At 51.2% G+C, this 25,277-nt stretch overlaps 2 protein-coding genes and 1 pseudogene across 8 annotated transcripts; 1 reads left to right on the top strand and 2 right to left on the bottom strand.

Moving 5' to 3' along the window:
• Positions 1–206: 206 nt before the first annotated feature.
• On the bottom strand, positions 207–4,762 carry LOC140912372 (uncharacterized). Of its 4 annotated transcripts, none has more exons than XM_073346646.1 (3): positions 4,507–4,762; positions 2,900–3,014; positions 207–2,427 (listed from the first exon to the last, which is right to left on the bottom strand). In XM_073346646.1, exons 1-3 carry the CDS (start codon positions 4,528–4,530, stop codon positions 1,283–1,285), a joined length of 1,284 nt encoding a protein of 427 aa, XP_073202747.1. In that variant the 5' UTR covers positions 4,531–4,762; the 3' UTR covers positions 207–1,282. The 4 variants fall into 4 exon arrangements, with proteins under 4 accessions (XP_073202747.1, XP_073202751.1, XP_073202749.1 ...); XM_073346650.1 differs by having other exon boundaries at positions 207–2,430; positions 4,507–4,745; XM_073346648.1 differs by lacking the exon at positions 4,507–4,762 and adding an exon at positions 3,155–4,411 and having other exon boundaries at positions 207–2,430.
• Positions 4,730–13,070, top strand: LOC140912374 (uncharacterized). 4 transcript variants are annotated; one of them, XM_073346651.1, is made up of 3 exons: positions 4,730–4,925; positions 5,254–5,359; positions 7,358–13,070. In XM_073346651.1, the coding sequence occupies exons 2-3, from the start codon at positions 5,281–5,283 to the stop codon at positions 8,551–8,553; spliced, it is 1,275 nt and encodes a 424-aa protein (XP_073202752.1). In that variant the 5' UTR covers positions 4,730–4,925; positions 5,254–5,280; the 3' UTR covers positions 8,554–13,070. The 4 variants fall into 4 exon arrangements, with proteins under 4 accessions (XP_073202752.1, XP_073202754.1, XP_073202753.1 ...); XM_073346652.1 differs by having other exon boundaries at positions 4,733–4,925; positions 7,361–13,069; XM_073346653.1 differs by lacking the exon at positions 5,254–5,359 and having other exon boundaries at positions 4,731–4,925; positions 7,361–13,069.
• Positions 13,071–22,473: 9,403 nt separating this feature from the next.
• LOC140912375 (olfactory receptor 5J3-like) lies at positions 22,474–23,415 on the bottom strand (annotated as a pseudogene).
• Positions 23,416–25,277: the final 1,862 nt, after the last annotated feature.

Raw genomic sequence — 25,277 nt, forward strand, 5'->3', positions numbered from 1 at the left:
ATAAAAGGGGTCTCAAGGTGATCAACCAAAAAGAAGTTCCAAAAAAATATTTTTTTTTTAAATGACTAGTCGCTTTTGAAAAATCTTGGCCTCATTCAAGTGGAACCATGGGCCTCTTGGCTGGATGCAGGAAACACCGGGTGAGGTTTTTCTGGTCTGTGTAATACAGGAAGTCAGACTAGAATGATCTAATGGCCTCTTCTGGCCTTGAAATCTATGGATCTACACAGGGCAACTCAAGAGCCATAGATTCATTCGGGGCATCTAATTTCTGGCCTCACCGTGGGAAAAGTTGTCCATTACAGAGTCCCAGATCCCAAGGCCAGAAGGGACCATTGTGATCATCTACTCTGACCACCTGTGTCTCATAGGCCAGAGAACATCCCTGAATTAATCCCTGTTTGAACTAGATCAGATCTTTTAGAAAAACATCCAATCATGATTTTAAATGTGCTGGTGATAGAGAATCCACCATGACACTTGGCAAATTGTTCCAATGGCTAATTGCCCTCAGTGTTAAAAAATTGTGCCTTGTTTCTAGTCGGAATTTGTCTAGCTTCAACTTCCAGCCATTGGATCGAGTCAAACCTTTTGCTGCTCTGAAGGGTTAATGTTTAGCTATTCCACCTGGAAGCAGGCGGGGCACACCCTGACTGTTTCCTAGAAGCAATGCACACATTGCTCTATCCAAGGACAAGGGCTAGATATGAACCATGAGAACTTGATTGTTTGGACAGCAACTGTGGGAGGCTTTTTTAGCCTGGGCTCAAGGCCTGAGAACCAGGATTGTAGTAGATAGAGGATGGTAACTAAGCATATGAATCAACATCATACATTCCTTTGTGTAGCAGTGTGTAATGCTTAGGGGGAGAAATATAATAAAAGGAGAAGGTGGAAGGCGGGGGGGCAGAACAGCCCATCTCCGCTGACCAGCCTGTTTGCTTGCATAAAGCTGTGTTCTGTCTCATCACTGAACCGCCACACTGCTCGACTGAAGAGTGATTTGTTCCCCATGGAGATACTTCTCAACTGTAACCAAGTCACCTCTTAACGAGCTCCTTGTTAAGCTAAATAGAGTCAAGGAGCTTAATCTCATTATAAGGCAGGTTTTCCAATCCTTTCATCATTCTAGTGACCCCCTCATAATCCTTCTTCTCTAACCCCTCTCCAATTTATTAATATCCCTCTTGAACTGTGGGCACCAGAATCAGTACCACTATGCCAGCAGCAGTCGCACCAGGGCCAAGACAGAGCCCCTTTGCAGATCCTGCTATGCAGGATCTTACTGCACCTCCTGGGGAGACTTCTCTGCCACGTGGGTCCTGGCATGTTTGCTGAGCTTTGAGCTGTCGATGAAACTCCTCCCGCACTGGGTGCATTTATAGGGTCTCTCTCCTGTGTGGGTGCGCAGGTGTTTGACCAGGGTGGACTTCAGATTGAAGCACTTCCCACACTCGGGGCATTTGTAGGGCCGCTCCCCACGATGGATCCTCTGGTGCTGGATGAGGTTGGCACTCAGGTTGAAGCTCTTCCCGCACTCCATGCACTCGTAGGGCCGCTCCCCGGTGTGGATGCGCAGGTGCTTCCCCAGCGACGAGTTGAGGCCAAAGCTCTTCCCGCACTCGGGACACTTGTAGGGGCGCTCGCCCCGGTGGATCCGCCTGTGCTGGATGAGGGTGGAGCTCTGGGTGAAGCACTTCCCACACTCGGTGCATTTGTAAGGCTTCTCCCCCGTGTGGGTGCGCTGGTGCTTCACCAGGTTGGAGCTCTGGCTGAAGCCTTTCCCGCAGTCCGAGCATTTGTAGGGCCGCTCGCCCGTGTGGGTGCGCTGGTGCTGGGCCAGGTTGGAGCTGCTGCTGAAGTCCTTCCCACAATCGGAGCAGTTGTACAGCTTCCCCGGCAGGTGGGATCGCAGGTGCTGAGGGAGGGAGCTGAGGCTGAAGCTCTTCCCGCACTCAGGGCAGATGTAGGGCTGCGAGCCCATGTGGGTGCGGACGTGCTTGGCCAGCGTGTGGCTGCGGTTGAAGCTCTTCCCACATTCAACGCATGGGTAGGGCCTCTCCCCGGTGTGGATGCGCTGGTGCTGGGCAAGGTGGGAGCTCTGACTAAAGCTCTTTCCACAGTCAGGGCAGTTGTAGGGTCGCTCCCCCGTGTGGATCCGTTGATGTTGGACAAGGTGAGAGCTCTGGCTGAAGGATTTCCCACAGACAAGGCATTTATAGGGTCTCTCTCCCATGTAGGTGGTTTCCAGAATAATGATGTTTTCAGGGATCCCATAAGCTTCACACTCATCAGGTCTCTCCTCTAGGGGGTCTCCCTGATGCCATCCTGGCCTGCCAGCATCTCTCCGCTTGGGGCTCTGGGGCATCCCGTGTGGGTTCGCTCCCACACACCCTTCCTGCTGCAGATTCTCCTCTGCTCCTGCACCTGCTGGGAAATAGAGAGTATCCAGACGAGGCTCTTCCCCAGCAGAACCGGCCCCTCCTCAAAGCCCTCAGAGAAAGGGTGGGGAAGGGGAGGGCTCCTACCAGAGGTGGGAGCTGGGAGTGAGACGTGGAGGACAGGGACCTGCGGGAGAGGATACTGAGCAAGACCAGACAGAACCCGGAGGGCTCCAGGCGGCTTTGCGGGGATCCCTTCACTCCCCTGAATTGCCAAACTAACCTATGTAATTTGATGACAGTTTTACTACTTCCAAGGTCCCCCAGCTTTGTGGATCACTGATGCCAGCCCTACGGGTTTGGGGTGCAGTTCTCTGGTGTGGGTTTGGCAGGACATCAGAGTAGCCGACCAGAACGGCCCCTTCTGGCCTTCCCCATCTATGGCTCTAGCATGGCACCCCGGGGTCCTGGCTGCTAATTCGTGGAGGGTCCCCAAGCCAGCCTCACTCCTTTTTCACCTGTGCAAGTGACAGCCAGGGTCTCCCTTTCCTCGGCACCCTGGAGATCCCGGACACATGGCTCATCCCCACGCTTCATCCCGGAGATCCTGGGGTCAGGGACCAGGAATCCTGCCTGCAGGGGAGAAAACAGGGGGAATCCTGCTTTGATATATTACCATTAAACCCTTCAAAGAGCCACCCCAAAACTCCCCCCCCGGGGCTACCCCGGAGCTGGCGGGCCCCTGCAGGGCTCCGCTTTACACACACACACACCCGGGCTGCCCCGGAGCTGGGGCCGTGGTCCCTCCGGTCCCAACTGCGGGTCGGGCTCGGATCCCCCCGTCGCTGCAGCCACTTCTCCGGGCAGCGATTTCCTGCCCCTGCGGCAGCCTCTCTCCCCGCCCCGGGAGCTTCCTCCGGCTGCGCTTCTCTGCGCCCCCCGGGGCCCCGCTCCCGATCGCCTGCGGACCCCGGGGCACACACGGAGCCGGGCTCGGGAGCCGGGGCCGCGGGGACAGGAAGGTCCCTGCGCTATTTGCAGCCCCGCTTGTGGCCCCGCCTGGGAAGGGGAGGGCTTAAGAAATTGGTGGTTTTAACCCCTAAGGCTCCTTCAGTGCCTGGGCCAGCAGCGTCCGCCAGGCAAACCCGGGCTGGGGGGGGTCTTCACGTGCACACACACTGGCTGCCTGCACACAGTCCGCACGCCACAGCCGCGGGCTCCAGCCACACATTGCACAACACAGCGCACACACATACACCCATTGACTGCACCAACACTGCACACACGGGCCCTGGACGCGCACACACTGATTTCAGACACACGCTGGCTACACCTATGCACACCCCTGCTGTATACACACACACACACACATACTGACTGCACTCTTGTACAACACTCATAGACTCTGCCTATTCACACACACACACACAAAGCCTTCCTCCTCCATCAGATACATGCACAATTATACACACCAACCCCAAAGTTTATTCTTTGCAGATCACCAGTAGACTCCCACCCTGCAGACACACACCTGACTTGACCCACACAGACTAGCTGTACTGTACAGACACACAAACACAGATTACACACACATGCATGCACACAGACTGTGCACACCCACACTGATTGCACACATACGGACTGCATGCACCCCCACTCATTGCACGTGCACCCCACACTCACATAAGAACTCCACACACCACACTGATTGGCATTGCATAGCCCCACATAAACGACACACACCCCCATAGATTGCACACACCTCCCACACACTTATACAAGGATGGTACACAGCCAAATTGATTGCACACAGTCACACACAAAAACTACACATACCCACACTGATTGCACCCACACCTACACACAAGGATTGCACACACATTACACACACACCACACACTCACAAGGACTGCACACAGCCCACACAAGGACTGCACACAGCCACACCAATTGCACACACACCCACTGTGCACCCACACCCTCACAAGCTCTGCACACACCCACACTCATTGCGCACAAACCCCAGACACTCCCAAGGACTGCACACCCACTGACTGCACACCCACAAGGACTGCACACACCCACCCACCCCCCACTGATTACACCCCCACATACACACACTCACAAGGACTCCACACACCCTCCCCATTGCGCAGCCTTTCAGCTGGCTGGGGATCAGGCCGGGCAGCGGGTCTCCTCGCCGTCGCTCCCCGCCCTGCACCCAGGTCCCGGGGCCGCAGGCAGCCGCGCCAGGACACGTGCCCTGGGGGCTGGGCCCCTGATCTGCCGGCTCCGGGTGGGAACCAAACTCCCCAGGGCGGCGGCGTGCAGGGAGCGAAGGGTTAACCCCGCCGCCCTCCCCTTCCCAGAGCACATGGTGCCACCATCAGGGGGCTGGAATAGCGCAGGGACCTTCCTGTCCAGCCCCCCCCCCAGGCTCCCCGCAACTCCTCCTGCCCCGGCGGGTCTGCTCCGGAGCCGGACTCCTCCTGCTGCGCTGGGCGCGTCCCGGTCCGCAGCCCCCTGGATCGCCCCGGCCGGGCGGTGAGCGGGGGCGCCGGGGGGGACGCAGCCAGAGGCGGCCGCGGGGAGGGAAAGGGCAGCGGCGGCCAATCGCTGCTCGGAGGAAGCGGCCGCAGGGACAAGGGGATGGGAGCCAAAGTGGGGCTGGGAACGGAGAGATTCCCCCCCCCCCCGCCGCCGCCCCCCAGCAGCACGTGGGGGGCGGGGGTGGTCTGTGCAGCTGAGCCCCCAGGGTCCCCCCCCGCCCCCCAACCCAGGGCTGCCTGTGTGTGTGTGGGGGGGGGGGAGTTTTGAAGGGTTTCGTGATCATTTATCAAAGCAGAGCCGTCCCCTCTTTCCCCGCTTGCAGGCAGGATTCCCTGGCCCTGACTCCGGGATGCAGCGAGGGGAAGAGCCGTGTGCCCCGGCTCTCCAGGGCGCCGAGGAAAGGGCGATCCCCCGAGGGGCCTGCGCAGGTGAGGAAGACCCTCCACGAGTTAACAGCAGGCCCTGCTACAGCTGGGGAGGGTGCAGGCCAGAAGGGGCGGAGCTGGAGTCGCACCCCGACGCTGGAGGGCTAGTATCAATGATCCGCAAAGGCGGGGGAAGGGCCGGGAGGTGGCAAAAGTGGCATCCAATTATTTAGGGTGCTGTGGCGATTTGTAATCTGCCCTCTAGTGTATCCCAGGCCGGCGGTGCCACCCACCACCTGCACATGAAGCCCAGCAAGGGACTTTAACCAAAGTATCACAGCCCACCGGAGGCTCAGCCATGAGATGCCACAGGCAGGGAATAGAATCATGGAATATCGTGGTTGGAATATCATCTAGTCCAACCCCCTGCTCAAAGCAGGGCCAATCCCCAATTTTTGCTCCAGATCCCTATATGTCCCCCTCCAAGGATTGAGTCACAACACTGGGTTTAGCAGGCCAATGCTCAAACCACTGAGCTGTCCCTCCCTGCAAGGGACCGAGGCGCACCAGTGCCTGAGGCCCCCCCCCACAGTGGAAGGGAAACGATTAAGTGAGAGATCCCCAGATGATCCTAGCAAGTGATCCACACCCACACGCTGCGAAACTAAGAGGAAGATGTAAAAAACCCAAGGTCTCTGCCAGTCTAACCTGGGGAAGAAATTTGTTCCTCACCCCATATATGGCGATTAGTTAGACCATGGTACCTGGGGGTACGCAGAGGTCTTCTGGGGGGTACATCAACTCACCCAGATATTTGCCTAGTTTTGTAATAGGCTACATAAAAAGCACTAGCGAAGTCAGTACAAACTAAAATGTCATACAGACAATGGCTCTATATTCTATATGCTGAAAAGTAAGTACAATATTTCTATTCCAGTTGATTTATTTCATAATTATATGGTAAAAATGAGAGCCATTTTTCAGTGCTACTGTGGCTGAGACACTTTTATATTTTTATGTCTGATTTTGTAAGCAAGTCGTTTTGAAGGGAGGTGAAACTTGCGGGTACGCAAGACAAATCAGACTCCTGAAAGGGGTCCAGTCGTCTGGGAAGGTTGAGAACCACTGAGTTAGACCCTGAGCATGTGAGCTCGACCCCGCGAGCCGAGCACCAGAGAGTGCTCGATGCCATCTCAGAGCCCTGTCCCACAGCTTGTGTCCCATCTCCAGCGTTGGCCATCACCAGGGTTTCAGAGGAAGAAGACCAAAAAAAAATCCAGCCTCCCAAAACAGCTTCGGGGGGAAAAGATCCCTCCCTGCCTCTTGCTGCAGGACAACTGAAACCCTGAAGTAATAGTTTTTAGGAACATCAGACATAAACCAGAAATGAGCCCCGCCCTCCCACATCACCTTTGCACTCAAATTTGTCCAGTTCTCTTAAAATTAATCGTTATTCCTCCTCCCCCCCCCCCCCCCACCACCACCACACACACTCCCCATTGAGAGGCTGTTCCAGAACCTCACCTCTCTGGTGGTTCGAAACCTTCTAATTTCCAGCCTGAATTTGTTCTGCCCTGTCTCGCTCAGTACCCAACACTCACAGATCCCAAGGCCGGAAGCGTGTGATTTATCTCGTCTCGCCAGCTGTTGAACTTCCCCAGAATAATTGCTTTAGAACTAGAGCAAATCTTTTCAGAACGAATCCTATCTTGATTTAAAACTTGCCAAAGATGGAGAATCCATCTTGACCCTTGCCAAGTTGTTTTGATGGTTAATTCCCCTCAGGATTAAACATTTACACCATATTTCCAGTCTGAATTTGTCTAGCCTTAACTTCCGGCCTTTGTATTTTGTTAGTCCTTCATCTTCTAGATCGAAGAGCCCATTATCAAATTCCCCTCCCCAAGCTTTCCTCTGAGGGCTCAGCTGGATTGTTGGAGCAAAGCCACTTCCCCTCTGGGGAAGGGTTTGGGGAAATTCACCTCCTACCCATCAGATTTGCCACTCATTCTCTCCCTAGCACAGTCAACGAGCCCTGGCTGGATTCTCCCTCTCTCCCAGCAGGTGCCAGGATGGAGGTGAAGAGTCCCAAGAAGGAAGGGCCTACGGGAGCAGAGCCACACTGGATGTCCCAGAGCATTAAGCAAGAAGAGGCCAGCGGGGCTGGATGGCCGGAGGAGATCAACGCGATGTCTCCAGAGGAGATCGGCATCAGGATGATGATGGAGCACAACCGAGCCCAGCTGGGGGAGAGCCCTTACAGCTGCTCGGACTGCGAGAAAAGCTTCAGCCAGAGCTCCCACCTGGTCCAGCACCAGCGCATCCACACAGGCCAGAAGCCCTACAAGTGCACCGAGTGCGGGAAGAGCTTTGTTCTCAGCTCCAACCTCCTGGAACACCAGCGCATCCACACCGGGGAGCGCCCCTACAAGTGCGACCAGTGTGAGAAGACCTTCAGCCAGAGTTCCCACCTCTTCCAGCACCAGCGCATCCACACGGGCGAGCGGCCCTACCAGTGCACCGAGTGTGGGAAGAGCTTCAACCGCAACTACACCCTGGTGAAGCATTACCACACCCACGTCGGGGAGCAGCCCTTCATCTGCAGCGAGTGCGGGAAGAGCTTCAGCCTGGGATCCTTCGCCCAGCATGTCCGCACGCACACGGGCGAAAAGCCCTACACCTGTGCCGAGTGCGGCAAGAGTTTCAGCAGCAGTTCCAACTTGAGCCAGCATCGGCGCATCCACACCGGAGAGAAACCCTACAGCTGTGGCCACTGCGGGAAAAGCTTCAGCCAGAGCTCCAACCTCATCAAGCACCGGCGCATCCACACCGGAGAGAGACCCTACAGCTGCTCCGAGTGCGGCAAGACCTTCAACCAGAGCTCGTCGCTCATGCAGCACCGGCGGATCCACCGGGGCGAGCGGCCCTACGAGTGCACCGAGTGCGGGAAGCGCTTCAGCGTCAGCTCCCACCTGGTGGAGCACCGGCGGATCCACCGGGGCGAAAAGCCTTACAAGTGCGTTGACTGCGGGAAGAGCTTTGGCTGCAACTCATCCCTGATGAAACACCAGCGCATCCACACCGGGGAGCGGCCCTACAAGTGCCCCGAGTGCGGGAAGTGCTTCATCGACAGCTCCAAGCTCAACAACCACCGGCGCACCCACACCGGAGAGCGGCCCTACAAATGCACCGACTGCGGGAAGGGCTTTGGAGACAGCTCCGCCCTCATGAAGCACCAGAGGACTCACGCCAAGTAGATACCCAGCAGATGGAGAGGGGGGCACTGGTGTCTCTCTAGAGGGTGAAATTGACATGCCGTGGGGAACGAGGGCCTCTATAAAGCGAGACATCGATGTGCCTTCTAGGGGGACAAGGGCACCTTTATAGAGAGTAAATTGGTGTCCTCTCTTCCAGCCCCCCTATTGCTCAGCAAGACATACCAATCCATCTCGGAAACCGTGGCTCGTACCCCCAGTGTATGCCAGTGCCCTTTTGCCTGCAACAAGCTGCAGGTCTGATCTGAAGGCCTTTCCCCCACTTACAAGGTGGATCAAGGTGCGGGTGGCCTCTGCAAGGATCCCAAAGTGGCAGGAAATGCTAAGGCAAATCATCCAGCTGTGATGTGAGCCACAGGGATTTGTACAGAGGAAATAAGCAAACATAGTGAGGTTTAGTGATTAGGCCTGGGAGTCAGGACTTCTGGGTTCTGTCCTCAGGGAGGGGAGTAGGGTCTAGTGGGTGATCGCAGAGGAGGCTGGAAGCCAGGACTCATGGATTAGATTCCCAGCTATGTGTGGGTTATAGAAGGTGAAATCGGAGTTTGTTTGCAGTTATGCTTAGGTGTATAGTTTAGAGTAGGGGCCTGGGTTCTACACCTGGCTCTGGGACTTTACCTTTCTGTGCCTCAGTTTCTTCTTCATCTGTCAAATGAGAATAATGGTACCCAGCTGTTTTCTAAAGTGTTTTGAGAGTCATAGATGAAAAGTGCTTATTATTCTGTATTTGATGAGTAATTGTATAAGCTAGAAGTGACTCTCATTTCACCCTGCTTTGTTCATGCTCTGAGTTGGCTGCAGAGCATAGATCTCTAAGTCTTTTCTTAGTCTGGTTTGCAGTAATTAAGATCTACAATTGAGCTCTCATTTCTCTCAACCAACCAGGAGAAGAAATGTAAAGGGATCCTGGAAAGGGAAATAAATCTGGGGATTGTGCCCTTCAATTTTGCTACTTTATGATGCACAAAACAAAGCTTGAATCAACCTGCTGGGGACTTTTACGTTAGACATTTGGGAGTTAAATAACTTGGAAGTCTGTTGGGAAGACTGGAGAATTGGGTCTGATCAGTTAAACCTGATTGAACGTGGAGAGTGGATTTAAAACAAGTTAAGGCTAGGAGTTTTCAACAGTAATCTCAGAGGACGTCCATTGTAGGAGATATCTTAGAGACCTAGTTTTCGGGTGGAAGTGCTCAACATTGTCTGAAAATTGGGCACCCTTAACCATTAAAGGTTGGGTACTGCCCATCACCATTGAAAGTTTTGGTCCAAATCTTTAAAAATCAAGATTTTCTCTCCCAATGTGTTCCTTGGGTAACTGAGTTCAATAAGTGACAACAGAATGAGCCTGTCAGATTCTTTGCCTGTGTTAATATTGATCTAGGTCAAATGTCTGTTTCACGGGGTGCTCTACTCGCCACTGAAGCACCTCCTTGGGGTTAGCTCTGCCAGTCTGATGCTCCTTCCTGCAGGTGCTCACTCCGTCTCTCTCTTGGGACTCAATGGCTTCCTCTTCATGGCTTGGCCCTCAGGCCAGGTCATGTGGTTTTCCCCTTCCGGGGGGGGGGGGGGGGTTGTGTACCCAAGTCTCTCTGTACCAGTCATCCCAGGCAGTCTTCCAGTTCACTGCCCATCAATGGGGCCATTTCCCCAGTGGGTGGTAGAGGAACCCAGGCCTGGCCTCTTCTCTGTGTTCCAGCTCAGGGACCCTACCCTGTGCTGTCCCACACCTCACTGCTGTTTCCCTGGTCTGCTTCCTACATTGTCTCTGTCCAGCTTCCTCTCTACCCTCCTTTGGCTTGCCTTTCCCTCTGGGCCAAGCTCCCTGCTCTCCCAAGCCCCACAGAGTGACTACAGACCTCCTCCCTGCAGCCCCTTTCTGCCCTCAGCTACCTGGCTTTCTACAAGCCCTTCCTATTCCTGTCCAGGAGAGCTTCATCCTTTAATTAGTCCTCTCTGCTCCCTGGTTCCCTGTCCAGGTGCACCTTGGTGGCTAATTGGTCCAACTAGCCACCTTAAGCCCTTCAGACGTGGTGTGGGGTGAACACCCCATCAGACATGGGTTTACCAGGTCTGTGCTACATGCTGGCCTTTAAACAGTCTCCCTGTCAGTGTGGCAGACCACAGGGGGCCACACTGATCCACCAGGATAAGCCATGCAGCCTCTCTGACTCCAGGGTTGGGCCTTCAGGCCTTTGCCACCGGGAGCTCCTACAGCAAGTCCGACTGAGATCAGACTTCTGCGGAGGCATTCTCGTTTCAGGGAGCAATGCAGCCCATTGTGTATTAGCAGTGATGCTGAGCTCTTTCCTCCCTGCAGAGTGTCAGAGGAAGTTGCCTGCTCTCTACAGGCCCAGCAGCTAAGCATTCTTGTTCAGTCATTGGCGGTCCCATTATGTCTTCCGGATCTTTCATTCAGATGTGTTGATTCTTTTCTGCTCCTAAAGTCACCTTGGTACCATCTCAGACAGTCTACCTGCCATTCTGCCAGCCCTCATTCCCTGTTCTACTCAGTGTGTAGTCACACAAAGTGCACAGGGAAACTGAGACGCGCATCTGGATCATAAAAATATTACCAACTTTCCCATGTACATCACAGCATAACAGGCACTCTGGAGAAAAATCTTCTTTGTTAAAAGTTCCCCAACCCTCTGCTTCGGGAGTTCTGTTAAACTCTTGAGCCTCCTCACCTGATGCTTCACAGGGAAATAAAATAAGAACATACATTCCTGGTGTTGCTAAGGTTTAAAGAATAAACCCCAGAGCTTGCCCCATCCCTGTTGTATTTCTCCAGGCAAAGCGGTCAATGGGGATCAGTGGGAGCTTTGATGGCATTATGTCTGCAAGGCAGAATTCTTTATAAAAACCCAACAGCCATGTGGAACTATTTATACTTAAGAAAAGGTGATTCTTCTGTTCTTGGAGCTGAATAGGTTAGAGGAGGGCTTTAAGTCAGGACTTCTGGGTTTTCTTCCCAGTTCTGGCAGGGGAATGGTGGGTTAGAGTGGGCGAGGGGGCCTGGGAGCCAGGACACCAGGGTTCTATCCCTGGCACTCAGGGGGAAGTGGGCTCTAGAGGTTGGAACAGAGGAGGGAATGGAAATCTAGACTTTTGGGAGAGAAGAGACCAAGGCTTTTTAGAACAACAAACTAGCATCAAGATGTGGCATGGAAAAGCTGTGATTGAAGAAAGGAGTGAGAGAGGGGGAAGAAGGAGAGAAAGAAAATGGCTAAGATTTTTTCCAAACTGGCTAGTTATTTTGGGGTGTTCAGTCTGAGCCTGATTATCAGAGGATGAGCACTCTGCGCTTTCTGGGGAATCACTTTCCTTGTAAGTGGGTCTCCCCCAATTTGACTCCCATAAAAACTCAGACACTCCTAATCACTCGCTGCTTTTGACAGTGGTGGCCACTGAATCTTCAAAGTAGCTAGCTAGAATTCCTGCTGTCTCCTTAGCCAGGTCTTCCACCCACCCCTCACCCTCTCCTTAAGTCACTTATTTGCTTCTTTGATTCACGTGGGAAACCTTTTCTAAAACAAAAGAATTCCTGCTGTCTCCTTAGCCAGGTCTTCCACCCACCCCTCACCCTCTCCTTAAGTCACTTATTTGCTTCTTTGATTCACGTGGGAAACCTTTTCTAAAACAAAAGGAAACCCAGATTGCTTTAGAGAAGTGACTGCTGTTTAAATGCCCTTTTTAAGTAATATTTTTTAGCCTTTTTTTTTTTTTTTTTGAGGGGAGGACGTGTCTATTTTAATTTCAAGGATTTTTATAAACACAGAGAGGGGAAGTAAAGGGATTGGCAAGATTTCATCTTAGCAGGAAAAAGAGAGATCTTTTCCCCACAACCTCACAGGACGTTATAACCCAGAGGTCTTTCTCCCACAGCTTCATGAGTTGTCATAACCCAAAAATCTCTCTCCTGCAGCTTTGTGAGTTGTCATAGTTCAGAGCTGTCTCTCCAACCATTTCAATCAACGTTATGAGGAGCTGAGAGAGACTTAATGCAGGAAATCTGCTTGTGGCAGGATCGGGGCCTTCTCACGATGTAGCTTTTAAGGGAGGGGTGTTTGAATTAATCTAATATTTTTCTGTAGGGCTGATTTTTTTAATTCTGTATCCATTTTTTTTTTTAGTAATGCTATTTTTCTATCGGTGTCGGGAGCTTCCTGTAGTTAGATTTAAGAGGTGACAATAAATATTTGGAGCTAAAAGATGGTATGTGTTTTTTTCTTTGTGGTGTGTGGTGTCCAGAAAAATCACAGCTGTAGGGAGGTGAGAGGTCTGGGTGTAGGGATTCTGTGCGGGTGAACTGAGCTCCGTAGGGGGTCACAGGAAGTGGAGTGTGGGAGATCAGAGGCCTGTATGAAGGATTTGAATCCCAGTGCCTGGATTGCTGCAGGGTAAGATGGGGATTTGAAGGAGCATTCCATATCTCTCAGTCACATTGGGTGGTGCTTTGGTTCCTGGAAAAGATTAAAGGGAAACAAAGAAAATGATGGGGAGTCTTTAATATAGCTCAGTTTCTGTAATCCCTGATTGCATCAGCATTAGGGACAGATTCTATTCTTCATGACTCTCGGGTAAATCCGGAGCAACCCCCCTGACATCTCTGGAGTCAGGGCTGCATTCTGATTGTTCTTATTAGCAAATAGGCTTGAGCGTGCTGGTTGTTGTTTGTTCCTTTAAGATTCAGATTCTGGATAACACACAAAGGTTTTGAACTATATTTTTAATCCAGGCTGCTATTGAGTTACTCTCAATCCTTAACAGTGGGTTTCTCACATATAAACACAGTAATTCAAAGGACCCGATTCTGTTCTCATACTAGAATAAATGCAGAGTGACCCCAGTAAACCCAAAAGGATTATTGTGGATATAAACCACTGTGGCTGAGAGCAGAATCCAACCCTGACTCCATTCACATAAGTGAGGTCATTCTAGATTTACGCCATGGTCACTAAGAGCAGAATCCAGCCCAGTGATTTTAAACTTATGTTTACATAGTATTTAGATCAGGGAAGAGCTCAGTGGTTTGAGCATTGGCCTGCTAAACCCAAAGTTGTGAGTTCAATCCTTGAGGGGGCCACTTAGGGATCTGGAGCAAAAATTGGGGATTGGTCCTGCTTTGAGCAGGGGGTTGGACTAGATGACCTCCTGAGGTCCCTTCCAACCTTGATATTCTATGACTGAAGGAGCATCTGCTGCCGAAACCAGTTGAGGGGAGAAACTTTTTCCCCATTGTTACATTTCTCAGGGTACAATCTGGACTGATAAACAGCGGTGTTCCCTCAATTCTCCAGCCTGGGGTGCCTTTTACACTGCTTCACTGAGCTACCGCTCCTGGTCTGCTCAGACACAGCCTCCAGCATGTAAGTTACTCCTAGTTATATTGTCTGAATGCAATAGCCAGCCACTCTTTAATTACACTGCAGAACACCACCAGCAAATTCGTAGTCCCAGACTTGCCCCCAGTGATGTACGTCTTGTACTGCCCAGCCCTCTCCTGGACAACACAAGCTCGTATAAAGTCCATCATTTTATTAATAGGAAATGATAGGTACAAATCCTATTATCCCCAAACGGAGTTTCCCAAACACTTCAATCCAAACACAGTGGTTTAGATAACACAAGTTTTTTTAACTACAGAAGATAACTTTTAAGTGAATATGAAAGAGTCAGAATTGGTTACAAGAAAATAAGAGTAAAATGCAACTAATACCTATCTTAACCAGCTATGTGAATTCAAAGCAAAGTCTCTCTCAGCACGTTTTAGCCGTCTTCCTGGCTGAATGGCTTTCAGTCAGGATCCCTCCCCCAGTGCAAAGCTGTTTCTTTTGTTCTACAGGTAGGGCCCTACTGACTTCCCGGTCCATTTTGGTCAATTTCACAGTCATAGGATTTTAAAAATCAAAAATATCATGATTTCGGCTATTTAAATCTGCAATTTCACGGTGGTGTCAATGTAGGGGTCCTGACCCAGAAAGGAGTTGTGGGGAGGGGTCACAAGGTTATTGTAGGGGGGGTTGCGGTCCTGCTGCCCTTACTTCTGTGCAGCTGCTGGTGGCGGCCCTGCCTTCAGAGCTGGGCACCTGGACAGCAGCGGCTGCTGGTCAGGATCCCAGGTCTGAAGGCAGAGCGGCTGCCAGCAGCAGTGCAGAAGTCAGGATGGCCTGGTCTGGTATTGCCCCCCTTCCGTCTGCACTTCTTCCTGCAGAGCTGGGCCCTCAGTCAGCAGCCGCCGCTCTCCGACCGCCCAGCTCTGAAGGCAACAGCGCAGAAGTGGGGGTGGCATGGTATGGTTTTGCCACCCTTAGTTCTGTGCTGCTGCTGGCGGGGCGCTGTCTTCAGAGCGGGACGCCTGGCCAACAGCTGCCGCTCTCCTGCCGCCCAGCAGTAAGGGTGGCAATACCGTGACAGCCCTAAAATAACCTTGCTCCCCGCCCCGGACCACCTTTTGGGTCAGGACCCCCAATTTGAGAAACACTGGTTTCCCCCATGAAATCTGTATACTATAGGGTAAAAGCAGACCCCCAAAAAAACAGATTTCACTGGAGGAGACCAGATTTCACAGTCTGACATGTTTTTCATGGCCATGAGTTTGATAGGGCCCTATCTACAGGTGTTGTAGATGCCCTGGGTAGAGAGAAAGGGAGGAATAATTTGGGGCATTTGCTTTCCCTTCTTATAGCTCTTTCTCTTCTTTGATAATCATCTCCAGCTGAGGTTCAGGAGACAGAAAGTCTGTGTGGATGGGAACGCCCAGCTGTTTCTTTGTCAGGATGTAGATTTTCGCCCACAACCTCTTTCCTGCCAAAGAATGGCCACTTAACCAGGTGATGGTCCATTTGATTTTGTTGATAGCTGGCTGAAGCATCTGCTAGCTTTTTGTCTCTGGCAAACTGGTTTGTGACTGCTCTCCAGACTTGGAACATGGCTTAATAATATCATAGAGTGGACTCTTAGAAGTTTACATACAATGTTGCCACAGACATTTTACCGGGACAATAATGATGAGCAAATTATGAGTTTTCAAATGAGTTTCATAAGGCATACATTGTACAAGTTTTATCATAGTTTTATAAAAGTGACCATAGCGGTTCAGGCAGTCACACTCATTTTGGCCTAAATTCTCCCTGTAGATAAATATGGGGAGCCAGCATGACGCAATGGCTAAAGCTCAGAACTCCTGGGTTCTGATCTCACCTCTGTGAGGTGAGTGGAGTCTAGTGGACAGAGCAGTCTTAAAGTCAGAACTCCCTGGTGCTAGCCTGCCCTCTGGGAGTAAAGTCTAGTTAGTTACAATGGGGCAGGGCTAGGAGTTGGGACTCCTGGCTTTTCTCTTGCCTCTGGGAGAGGAGTGGGGTAGAGCAGAGGCGTGGGAGTCAGTACTCCTGAGTTCCATCGCCAGATCTCCTCAGACAAGTAACTTAATTCTTCTGGGCTTCATTTAGGAAACAGGGATGGAAGGAACTTAAGAAAAATAATTTTCTGCTGACTGGAGATTTTAGTGTTGATATAACAGAAAATTTCAACCCCAGCTTCTCATATAAGGCTGGTGCTGCCTTATATGAGGCTGAAATAGTGTAGGGAACTTCCTGTCCCAGCTCCCAACACCTGGGTCACAGTCCAACTTCCCCCAGCCCCCATGTGCTCCCAGGGATGAGTTCCCACCTATAGCCCCAGGGAAATCGCCCTGGTTCAGCGGAGAGTGGGAGCGCCAAGCGCAGAGGAGAAGTAGTGAGAGGTGGCTCAGAGGAGCAGAGCCGTAACTAGGCATTTTAGCGCTCGGGGCAAGCAAGCAAGCATATTTGCACCTGTACCATTTTTTTCGTCATTTGTCCTCCCCATCCTTCCGCCCCCACAGCTTGGCACCCTGGACGGTTGCCCTGTTCGCCCCACCCTGGTTACAGCTCTGCAACTCACCTCCTGAGTATTCTTGGGCTGATCATGTGGTTTTGTGCCTCAGTTTCCCCTTATTAAAAAGGGGATAATGATTCTTACAGCGGAGTGGTGGGGAGGTAGAATTCACGGGCGAAATTAAAGGCATTAGAAGAATGCAAACTAGAGTAGTTCATCCCTCCAGAATGTGTACATGGAAAAAATGGGAAGCTTCCCCCATAAATCAGAGATCACAAGTTAGGAGCCCTTACAGAAAGAAATATTGCTGTGCTCTGCAATAATGGCCTCTAGGGCTAGAGTATACAATGGAGCCGCTACAGCATTTGGGACCCGTTCTGTAGTCTCTGTTTTATAAAGATTTCAAATATGCCTCTCTGGAACGTCATCCTCCCCACCACAAAAACCCATGCCCACGTGTGGCTTCCTCAGAGAGAGAATCCTGCTTGTTAACACATGTCCCAGGGAATGGGATGCACCACTGTAGCTAGGCCCCTCCTACTCTGTCACTAATCTGCCTGTCCCTCCCTAGCCCACAGGAGCTGTGCTAAACTGCTCTCTTCTGAGAGGCATTAGAATCATAGTATATCAGGGTTGGAAGGGACCTCAGGAGGTCATCTAGTCCAACCCCCTGCTCAAAGCAGGACCAATCCCCAATTTTTGCCCCACATCCCTAAATGGCCCCCTCAAGGATTGAACTCACAAGCCTGGGTTTAAGCAGGCCAATGCTCAAACCACTGAGCTATCCCTCCCTCCTTTCCGCACTTATCTCCAGCTGACATAAAAACCTCCTCCATCAGGCCAGATCTGAGCAGTGTTTTGCTGCCAGCAAAGAAAGTGCAAGTTTTCTGGTGAAAGCAATTTCCCTGTGTCCTGATTAGCAACAACAAACCCAGGCCCACAGCTGTGGGGGAGAACAGAGCTTAATTGACTCTGCGTTTTGAAGTGGGATCTGAATGACCAGGTTCAAATTAGCCAGCATCACCTTTTCATCCTGGGGCATTGAAAGGAAATGTGATTCTCTACAGCAGACTATGGCTAGTCCAGCTCCCACCACACACCCAGCCCTTTTAAAACACGTCTCAGATAAAGTAGACATCTTCTTTCACAGGCTCTATTATTCTCCTCATTGTATTGTCTGAAGTACGTAGTTTAAAGCCCCTCACACTTATCTAAGCCACCTGTGTTTTACCAGCAAATCAAGAGGAGGACGAGACCTGGGGGGAAAGGAAACAAAAAGGAACAGCTTTGAACTGTTTTGTTTTTCTAATGAAATTAGAAAGCCATGTCCCCCCAGTGTCGAAATGTCAAAGGAGCAAGACACGATTGTCCATCAGCAAAGGCACAGGGCTGCGGGATAGGAACCGTGAGTGGAAACAGTGACACCCAAAGAGTAGTAATAATTAATACCTGGCATTTCCCACAGCAGAATTCCCAGGTAATGGCGCAAAGCGTAGCATGAGCATTGATAGCAACTAAGGTCTACTGGGCTGGGCACAAGTCTGGGAATCAGACCTGCCTCCTTGGCCTAATCGCTGCAGCAAGTCACTCTGCCTGGTCAATTTCCCCAGCTGTAAAATGGTGATAATGATGCTACTTCCTTTTTGTAAAGTACTTTGGGTGGGACCACCTGCGCCGACTTTCTTCTTTGCTGGGGGGTGCTCAACGCCCCGCCCCACCCCTTCCCCAAGCCCCCACCCCACCCCTTCCTGTCCCTGCTCCTCCCCCTAACTCGAGCACACACCCCCCTCGCACCTCCTGCATGCCGCAAAACAGCTGATCTGTGGCAGGTGGGAGGTGCTGATTGGTGGGGCCTGCCAGCAGGCACAGGAGGAGAGAGAGGAACTGATGGGCTGCCAGTGAGTGCTAAGCACCTACCATTTTTTTCCCAAGGGTGCTCCAGCCCTGGACCATCCACAGAGTCGGCGCCTATGGGTGGAACGCACCAAGGGACTGAGGCGTTGCAATGCTGAGTGTCACAGCGCCTAGAAAAATCACAGGAACACACCATGATCCACAAAGCTCAGGTGGGTCCCTAAGCTCCCTGTGTGTGAGCAGAGAGAAGTGCCTAAGAAGGCCGTCCCCAAAAGCCAGCGCTGCTGCTCCCTCGGCAATGGGAGAGAGGCCAACAGGCATGTGTGAAAGCCCTGCCCCCTTTCTCAGAGATAGGCGCCTATATCCAAGCTGCACTGACGCCCCTATGTCAGTTTAGCGAGCCCCAAACAGGAACTCACCACCTGGAATCAGGCAGCTTCAGCACCTACTTCGTGGCTCCTACCCTTGAGAGCTAGACAATGCAATCTAACAGCTGTGTTGTCATAAGCCATCATGCTTTGGCTGGATGCTGCAGAACAATTTAACATAGCTCTTAATGTCCTCAGCGAGCGCTCTCTGGGAAACGGTGGAAGGCCTATTGCTTGGGACGTTTAAAACGGGCCTGGACCAAATCCTAATAAATGCACAAGTGGGCACAATCCTGCGTTCCTGCAAGAGTTTGGGAGGCTGCTCTATTCTGTTTCCTCAGCACAGCACTGAAGACGGGCCTTTGCTGCCATTAACCGAAAATAGGGGAAGAGCTACAATAAAATTAACTAAATGGGTTAAAAAAAAAAACGGGGTTTTAACATTAAGAGGCATAAATTAACGATTGGATACCTATTGAAAAGGATGAGGTAATTGTTTACAGTTGAATAGTTTGGTGATCGGGTAGGAGATAGCAGTTTCAGGTCAGCCTAGGTTGGCAGGCAGACAAATGTAGACTGGGGCCAAGTAAAAGTCACTCCAGCACTGCAGGGAGGGGTCAGGCAGGCAGGCTCAGTCCAAAACTAGGTGAGGGTCACCAGACCATAATAACAGGTTTCAGAGTAGCAGCCGTGTTAGTCTGTGTCCGCAAAAAGAAAAGGAGGACTTGTGGCACTTTAGAGACTAACCAGTTTATTAGAGCATGAGCTTTCGTGAGCTGCATCCGATGAAGTGAGCTGTAGCTCACGAAAGCTTATGCTCTAATAAATTGGTTAGTCTCTAAGGTGCCACAAGTCCTCCTTTCTTTTTGCAGACCATAATACTAAACAGACCATAATACTAAACAGACCATAAGACTTGTTATGTAACAGCTTTGATTAACAGCCAGATTTAGCAGTTGTGATAGGACCAGTGGTGAGCTGGAGCCAGTTCGCACCGGTTCTCTGGAACCAGCTGTTAAATTTAGAAGCCCTTTTAGAACCGGTTGTTCTGCGAGGAACAACCAGTTCCAAAAGGGCTTCTAAATTTAACAACCGGCCAAAAGTGGCGCCTTAGGCACCGACTCCATGGGTGCTCCTGGGCTGGAGCACCCAAGGGAAAAGTTTGGTGGGTGCAGAGCACCCACCGGCATCTCCCTGCCCCGCCCCACGCCCGGCCCCAGCTCATCTCCGCTCCACCTCCGCCTCCTCCCCTGAACGCGCTGCCCTGCTCTGCTTCTCCGCCTCCCACCCTGGCTTCCCGCGAATCAGCTGTTGGCGCGGGAAGCCAGGGCGGGTTGAGAAGCAGGCAGCGGCTTCGCACTCAAGCCCGAGGAGGCGGAGCCGAGGTGAGCTGGGGCGGGGGGGGGTTGCGAGGAGGGCCGCCCGCGCTGCAGCAGGTAACCCGGGGGGCGCACAGGGGAACCTTTCCCCACCCCAGCTCGCCTCCGCCTCCCTGGGCCTGAGCGCAAAGCTGCCGCCTGCTTCTCAGCCCTCCCCGGCTTCCCGCATGAACAGCTGATTCGCGGGAAGCCGGGGTAAGGGACGGAGAAGCAGAGCGGGGCGGCGTGTTCAGGGATGGAGGTGGAGCGGAGGTAAGGTGAGCTGGGGCTGGGCACGGGGCGGGGAGCTGCCAGTGGGTGCTCTGCACCCACCAAATTCTCCCTGTGGGTGCTCCAGCCCCGGAGCACCCAGGGAGTCGGCGCCTAAGGCGTCACTTTTGATGTGATCAGAGGGGGGAGCAGTCGCTCCCCCTGCTCCCCCCCAGCTACGCTACCCCGCCCCTAGGAGCCAGAGGGACCTACCGGATGCTTCCTGGGAGCCGCCCCAAGTAAGCCCCACCGGGACTCCCCACCTCACCCCCCGGCAGGTCCCTCTGGCTCTTAGGGGTGGGGTGGGCACCCACTACGGTGGCCCACAAGACCCTCCTGCCCAGTTCTGGGGGCAGTCAGGGGACAGGGGAGGGGTGGATGGGGCGGGGGTTCCGGGGGGCGAGGATGGGCAACGACCCCTGTCATAAATATAAAGGGAAGGGTAAACCCCTTTGAAATCCCTCCTGGCCAGGAGAAAGCTCCTCTCACCTGTAAAGGGTTAAGAAGCTAAAGGTAACCTTGCTGGCACCTGACCAAAATGACCAATGAGGAGACAAGATACTTTCAAAAGCTGGGAGGAGGGAGAGAAACAAAGGGTCTGTGTGTCTGTCTTATGCTGGTTTCTGCTGGGGATAGACCAGGAATGGAGTCTTAGAACTTTTAGTAAGTAATCTAGCTAGGTATGTGTTAGATTATGATTTCTTTAAATGACTGAGAAAAGAATTGTGCTGAATAGAATAACTATTTCTGTCTGTGTATCTTTTTTGTAACTTAAGGTTTTGCCTAGAGGGGTTCTCTATGTTTTTGAATCTAATTACCCTGTAAGATATCTACCATCCTGATTTTACAGGGGGGATTTCTTCATTTCTATTTACTTCTATTTTTATTAAAAGTCTTCTTGTAAGAAAACTGAATGCTTTTTCATTGTTCTCAGATCCAAGGGTTTGGGTCTGTGGTCACCTATGCAAATTGGTGAGGCTTTTTATCCAACATTTCCCAGGAAAGGGGGGTGCAAGTGTTGGGAGGATTGTTCATTGTTCTTAAAATCCAAGGGTCTGGGTCTGTAGTCACCTAGGCAAATTGGTGAGGCTTTTTACCAAACCTTGTCCAGGAAGTGGGGTGCAAGGTTTTGGGAAGTATTTTGGGGGGAAAGACACGTCCAAACAGCTCTTCCGCAGTAACCAGTATTAGTTTGGTGGTGGTAGCGGCCAATCCAAGGACAAAGGGTGGAATATTTTGTACCTTGGGGAAGTTTTGACCTAAGCTGGTAAAGATAAGCTTAGGAGGTTTTTCATGCAGGTCCCCACATCTGTACCCCAGAGTTCAGAGTGGGGGAGGAACCTTGACAACCCCCTTGTGGGGTGAGGAGGGAACCGGTTGTTAAGATTTTGGCAGCTCGTCACTGGATAGGCCTATAAGCATGGACCAATCAGAGAGGGTTTAAAGGTGCTCTTACCTTCATATTACAAGTGACAAACAGAGGCAAAGGGAGACTAAACCCAGGATTATTAAAGGTACTTAGGCAGCTAAATCCCATTTATTTCAATGGGAATTAGGAACTGAAATTCCTTTAAGAAAATCTAGCCCTAGGTGATTTGCTCAAGGTCACAAAGGAAGTCTACTGTGGAGGAGGAGTTTAAACTCAGACCCCCTCAAGTCTTAGGCGAGTGTGATAACTTCCGGACCATCCTTCCTTTCTCGTGTGTGTGTATAATCACGTGTTTCTATCTATCTGTCCCCATACATGACCATCTCTCTGTCTATCTATCTATAAAAACACCTCTCCATGTACACCTCCCTTTATTTAATTGTATAGTGATTTCACATGGTGGCTGTGGGAACTGAGATAAGAGCAGTGGCAAACAAAAACAGTTACAGTCCGAGTACCTCCTCTTTATATCATCTGCTGAATTAACCAATATAGTTCAAAAGGCAGTGGAACAAACAGGGGGAGGTGCCTATATTGCAGAAATCACATATCAATGCATAAAGGAGAAGCTATCACACTGTTACTGGATATTGGTTTTCAAAGGAAATGGCACCTTTCCTCATTATCTGGCTCAAGTTCCATTTCCTTCTTGTTTTCTCCTGTAAATTCCATGATGACAGAAAATTCTGCACATTGACTTAATGAGTGAGAACTAGCTCATATTTGCACTCCAGTACTGATCAGTAAAAACCAGTCCCCATGTTTACATACAGCGAGAAATAGTTTTTTGGTATATTGTCCTCCTCAGGGTGTCCTTCACCTCCTTGTTCCTCAGGCTGTAGATCAGGGGGTTCAGTGTCGGGATCGCAAGGGTATAGAACACAGCCACGTTTTCTCAGAGTCCACAGAGCTGCCAGATGAGGGTCATAAATATGTAAAGATCAGGGTCCCATATAAGATGGAAGCGACAGGCAGGTGGGAGGCGCAGGTGGAGAAGGCTTTGTGCCTTCCTGCAATGGAGCGGATCCTCAGGATGGCAAAGATGATGTAAATGTAGGAGATGAGGATGATGAGAACGGTGCCTATCGTTTCTATGGCTGCAAAGGTGAAATGCACTAGCTTATTGATGCGAAAGTCAGAGCAGGAGATTTCTTGGAGTGGGCAAATATCGCAGAAGACATGATCGAGGACGCTGGAGTGACCGAAGGACAGACTGAATACAGTACACCTATGCACAGTGGCATTGACACGGGCACAGGTAAGAGCCAGCCAATGGCTGGAGGCAGACTCTCTTGGACATGATGACATTATAAAGCCGTGAGTTGCAGATGGCCACAAAGCGATCATAGGCCATCACAGCCAGGAGGCAAAGCTCATTGTTGGCACAGAAGGAGAAGAGGAAAAACTGAACCACACCCCCAGGGAAAGAAATGTCTTTACTCATCACTAGGAACTGACCATCGCCTTGGGGGCAATCACAGCGGAGGAGATAACATCTAAGAGTGACAAATTGCTGAGGAAAAAGTACATGGAGCTGTGGAGTTGGGAGTCAACCCTAATCAGCACAATCATCCCGACATTCCCCACCAGGGTGCAGAAATAAATGGCGAAGAAGAACACAAAGAGGATGTTTTTGCAGCTTTGGACTTTCTGTTATTGCCCGGAAAATGAAGCCAGTCACTGTGGGGCAGTTCCCAGGAGCCATTTCTCCTGTCACTGTACTCTATGCCAGAGAAGAGACAGAGGAGGGGATAGAAGCAATGGGTACCACAAAAATAAATCTGACGTCCAGTGGAGACTCATGTTCTCTCTTAAGAGATGCCTAAACAACGGACATTTAATGTAGTCAGAGATTCCAAAGCCCAAAGGAACCATTTTGATTATCTAGTCCAGTGGGGTTTTTTTCATTTGTGGACCAATCAAAAATTTTGGGAGTCCACGGACCACAGGCCAAAAACTAGCATTCTATGGTAACAACAACCTTTTGAGGACCCCTTAGATATAGACTGTGGACCCCAAGGTGTTTGCAGACAACAAATTCAAACCCCTCAATCTCATCTAATTGCTTATATAACACAGGTCATCATTTTTTCCCTGTATTTTTCATTGTAAACTAGAGCATATCTTTTAAAAAATCATCCAATCTTGAATGCAAAAATTGTCCATGAACTAAGTATCCACCACAACCCTTGGAAAATCGTTCCAAGGGTTAATTACCCTCACTGTTAATAGAGACCTTTTATGTAGAGCTGGTCAAAATTCCCACCTACCCCCTTGGAAATTTTAGAGCTTTCAGGAACAAATCCCCAGATCCAAACTACTTTGGCACTGGTATATTTTGGCTGAAGTGTGAGGTATTTTGGTTTTGAAATGGAGCAACTGGGAGATGTTATCAAACCAGTAAGACTGGCCCATACTCCGAATGCCCATACTCCATAAAGGAGAAAGGGAGCATGAGGAACTTCAGCTAGACAGTTCAACATGTGGAATCCTCAGCATTGGAGGTGTTTCAGAACAGGCTGGAGAAACACCCATTGGGATGTTTACTTGGTGTGTTACTTGGTCTTGCCCCAGCACAGGGACCCTGACTTGACTACATGAGGGCCCTTCCACCCCCATTGCTAGGAAAAGTCAGTGAAAACCCTGGTGAGGGGGATGTGCCTGGCAAGGGGGATGTAGAGTATCCAGGCTGGTTACTGCAACTCTCCCTCCCCTCCCTCCCTTTGCTTTCTGGATAAATTGTACTTTCAACACTGAGGACTTTGTAAGTTATGGCCAAATAATTTACTGTCCTGGGTAACATGCCCTGCATTGCTGTGTGTGTGTCTGTGGTGTTGTGCAAATGACACTTGCAAAGCCTCCTCTACCTTCCCCTCCCCTCCACCAGCCTCTGCTGGGCACAATCCCAAGTGGACGCAGAGCACTGGGGGGAAAGGTTTCTGAAAAGCCAACTTGGCTGTTTTTCCAAGAGGTTGGAGAATGGGCTGTATCGCTTGTGCTGAAGCCCACGGTCTTTAGCAAGTTCACAAATAGAAATCAGTGCCCCTCTGTCCACTTCACTGCAGGCAGGCAGGTGGGGGCGGAGGGGTTCAAACACCGCTTGGATCGATGCTCTCCAGCCTAGCTCAGGCTTTGGTTGGTTTCCTTCATTTCCCCCCACGCCTGGTAGCTTATTCTGGGAAGTTTCTCAGGCTGCATGAATTCTCAATGGTCTTTCAGGAGAACTGGGAGTGCAAACCCAGGGAAGAGGTGGATTCTCTGTTTCCTGCTGTCGTCACATCACAACTGGTTGTCATTCTGGAAGAAGGGCCATCCCTAGTCATACGCAAAGTACGCAGCTGTGTAGGGCACCAAATTTCCTGGTGCCCTATGCAGCTCCAGCCCCTGCCCTGCCTCTTCCCCATGGCCCCTACCCCTGCTCCGCCCCAGCCCCGCCCCCACTCCACCCCTTCCCCAAAGCCCCTGCCCTGCTCTGCCCCAGCCCCGCCCCCACATCCGTGAGGACTGCGTCAGGGCCAGGCCTGCGCTCACCAGCAGTGGGAAGTGAAGCGACCCGGCCCCAGCCTG

Source organism: Lepidochelys kempii, chromosome 6 (genome assembly GCF_965140265.1).
Source record: "Lepidochelys kempii isolate rLepKem1 chromosome 6, rLepKem1.hap2, whole genome shotgun sequence".
Taxonomy (NCBI): Eukaryota; Metazoa; Chordata; order Testudines; family Cheloniidae; genus Lepidochelys; species Lepidochelys kempii.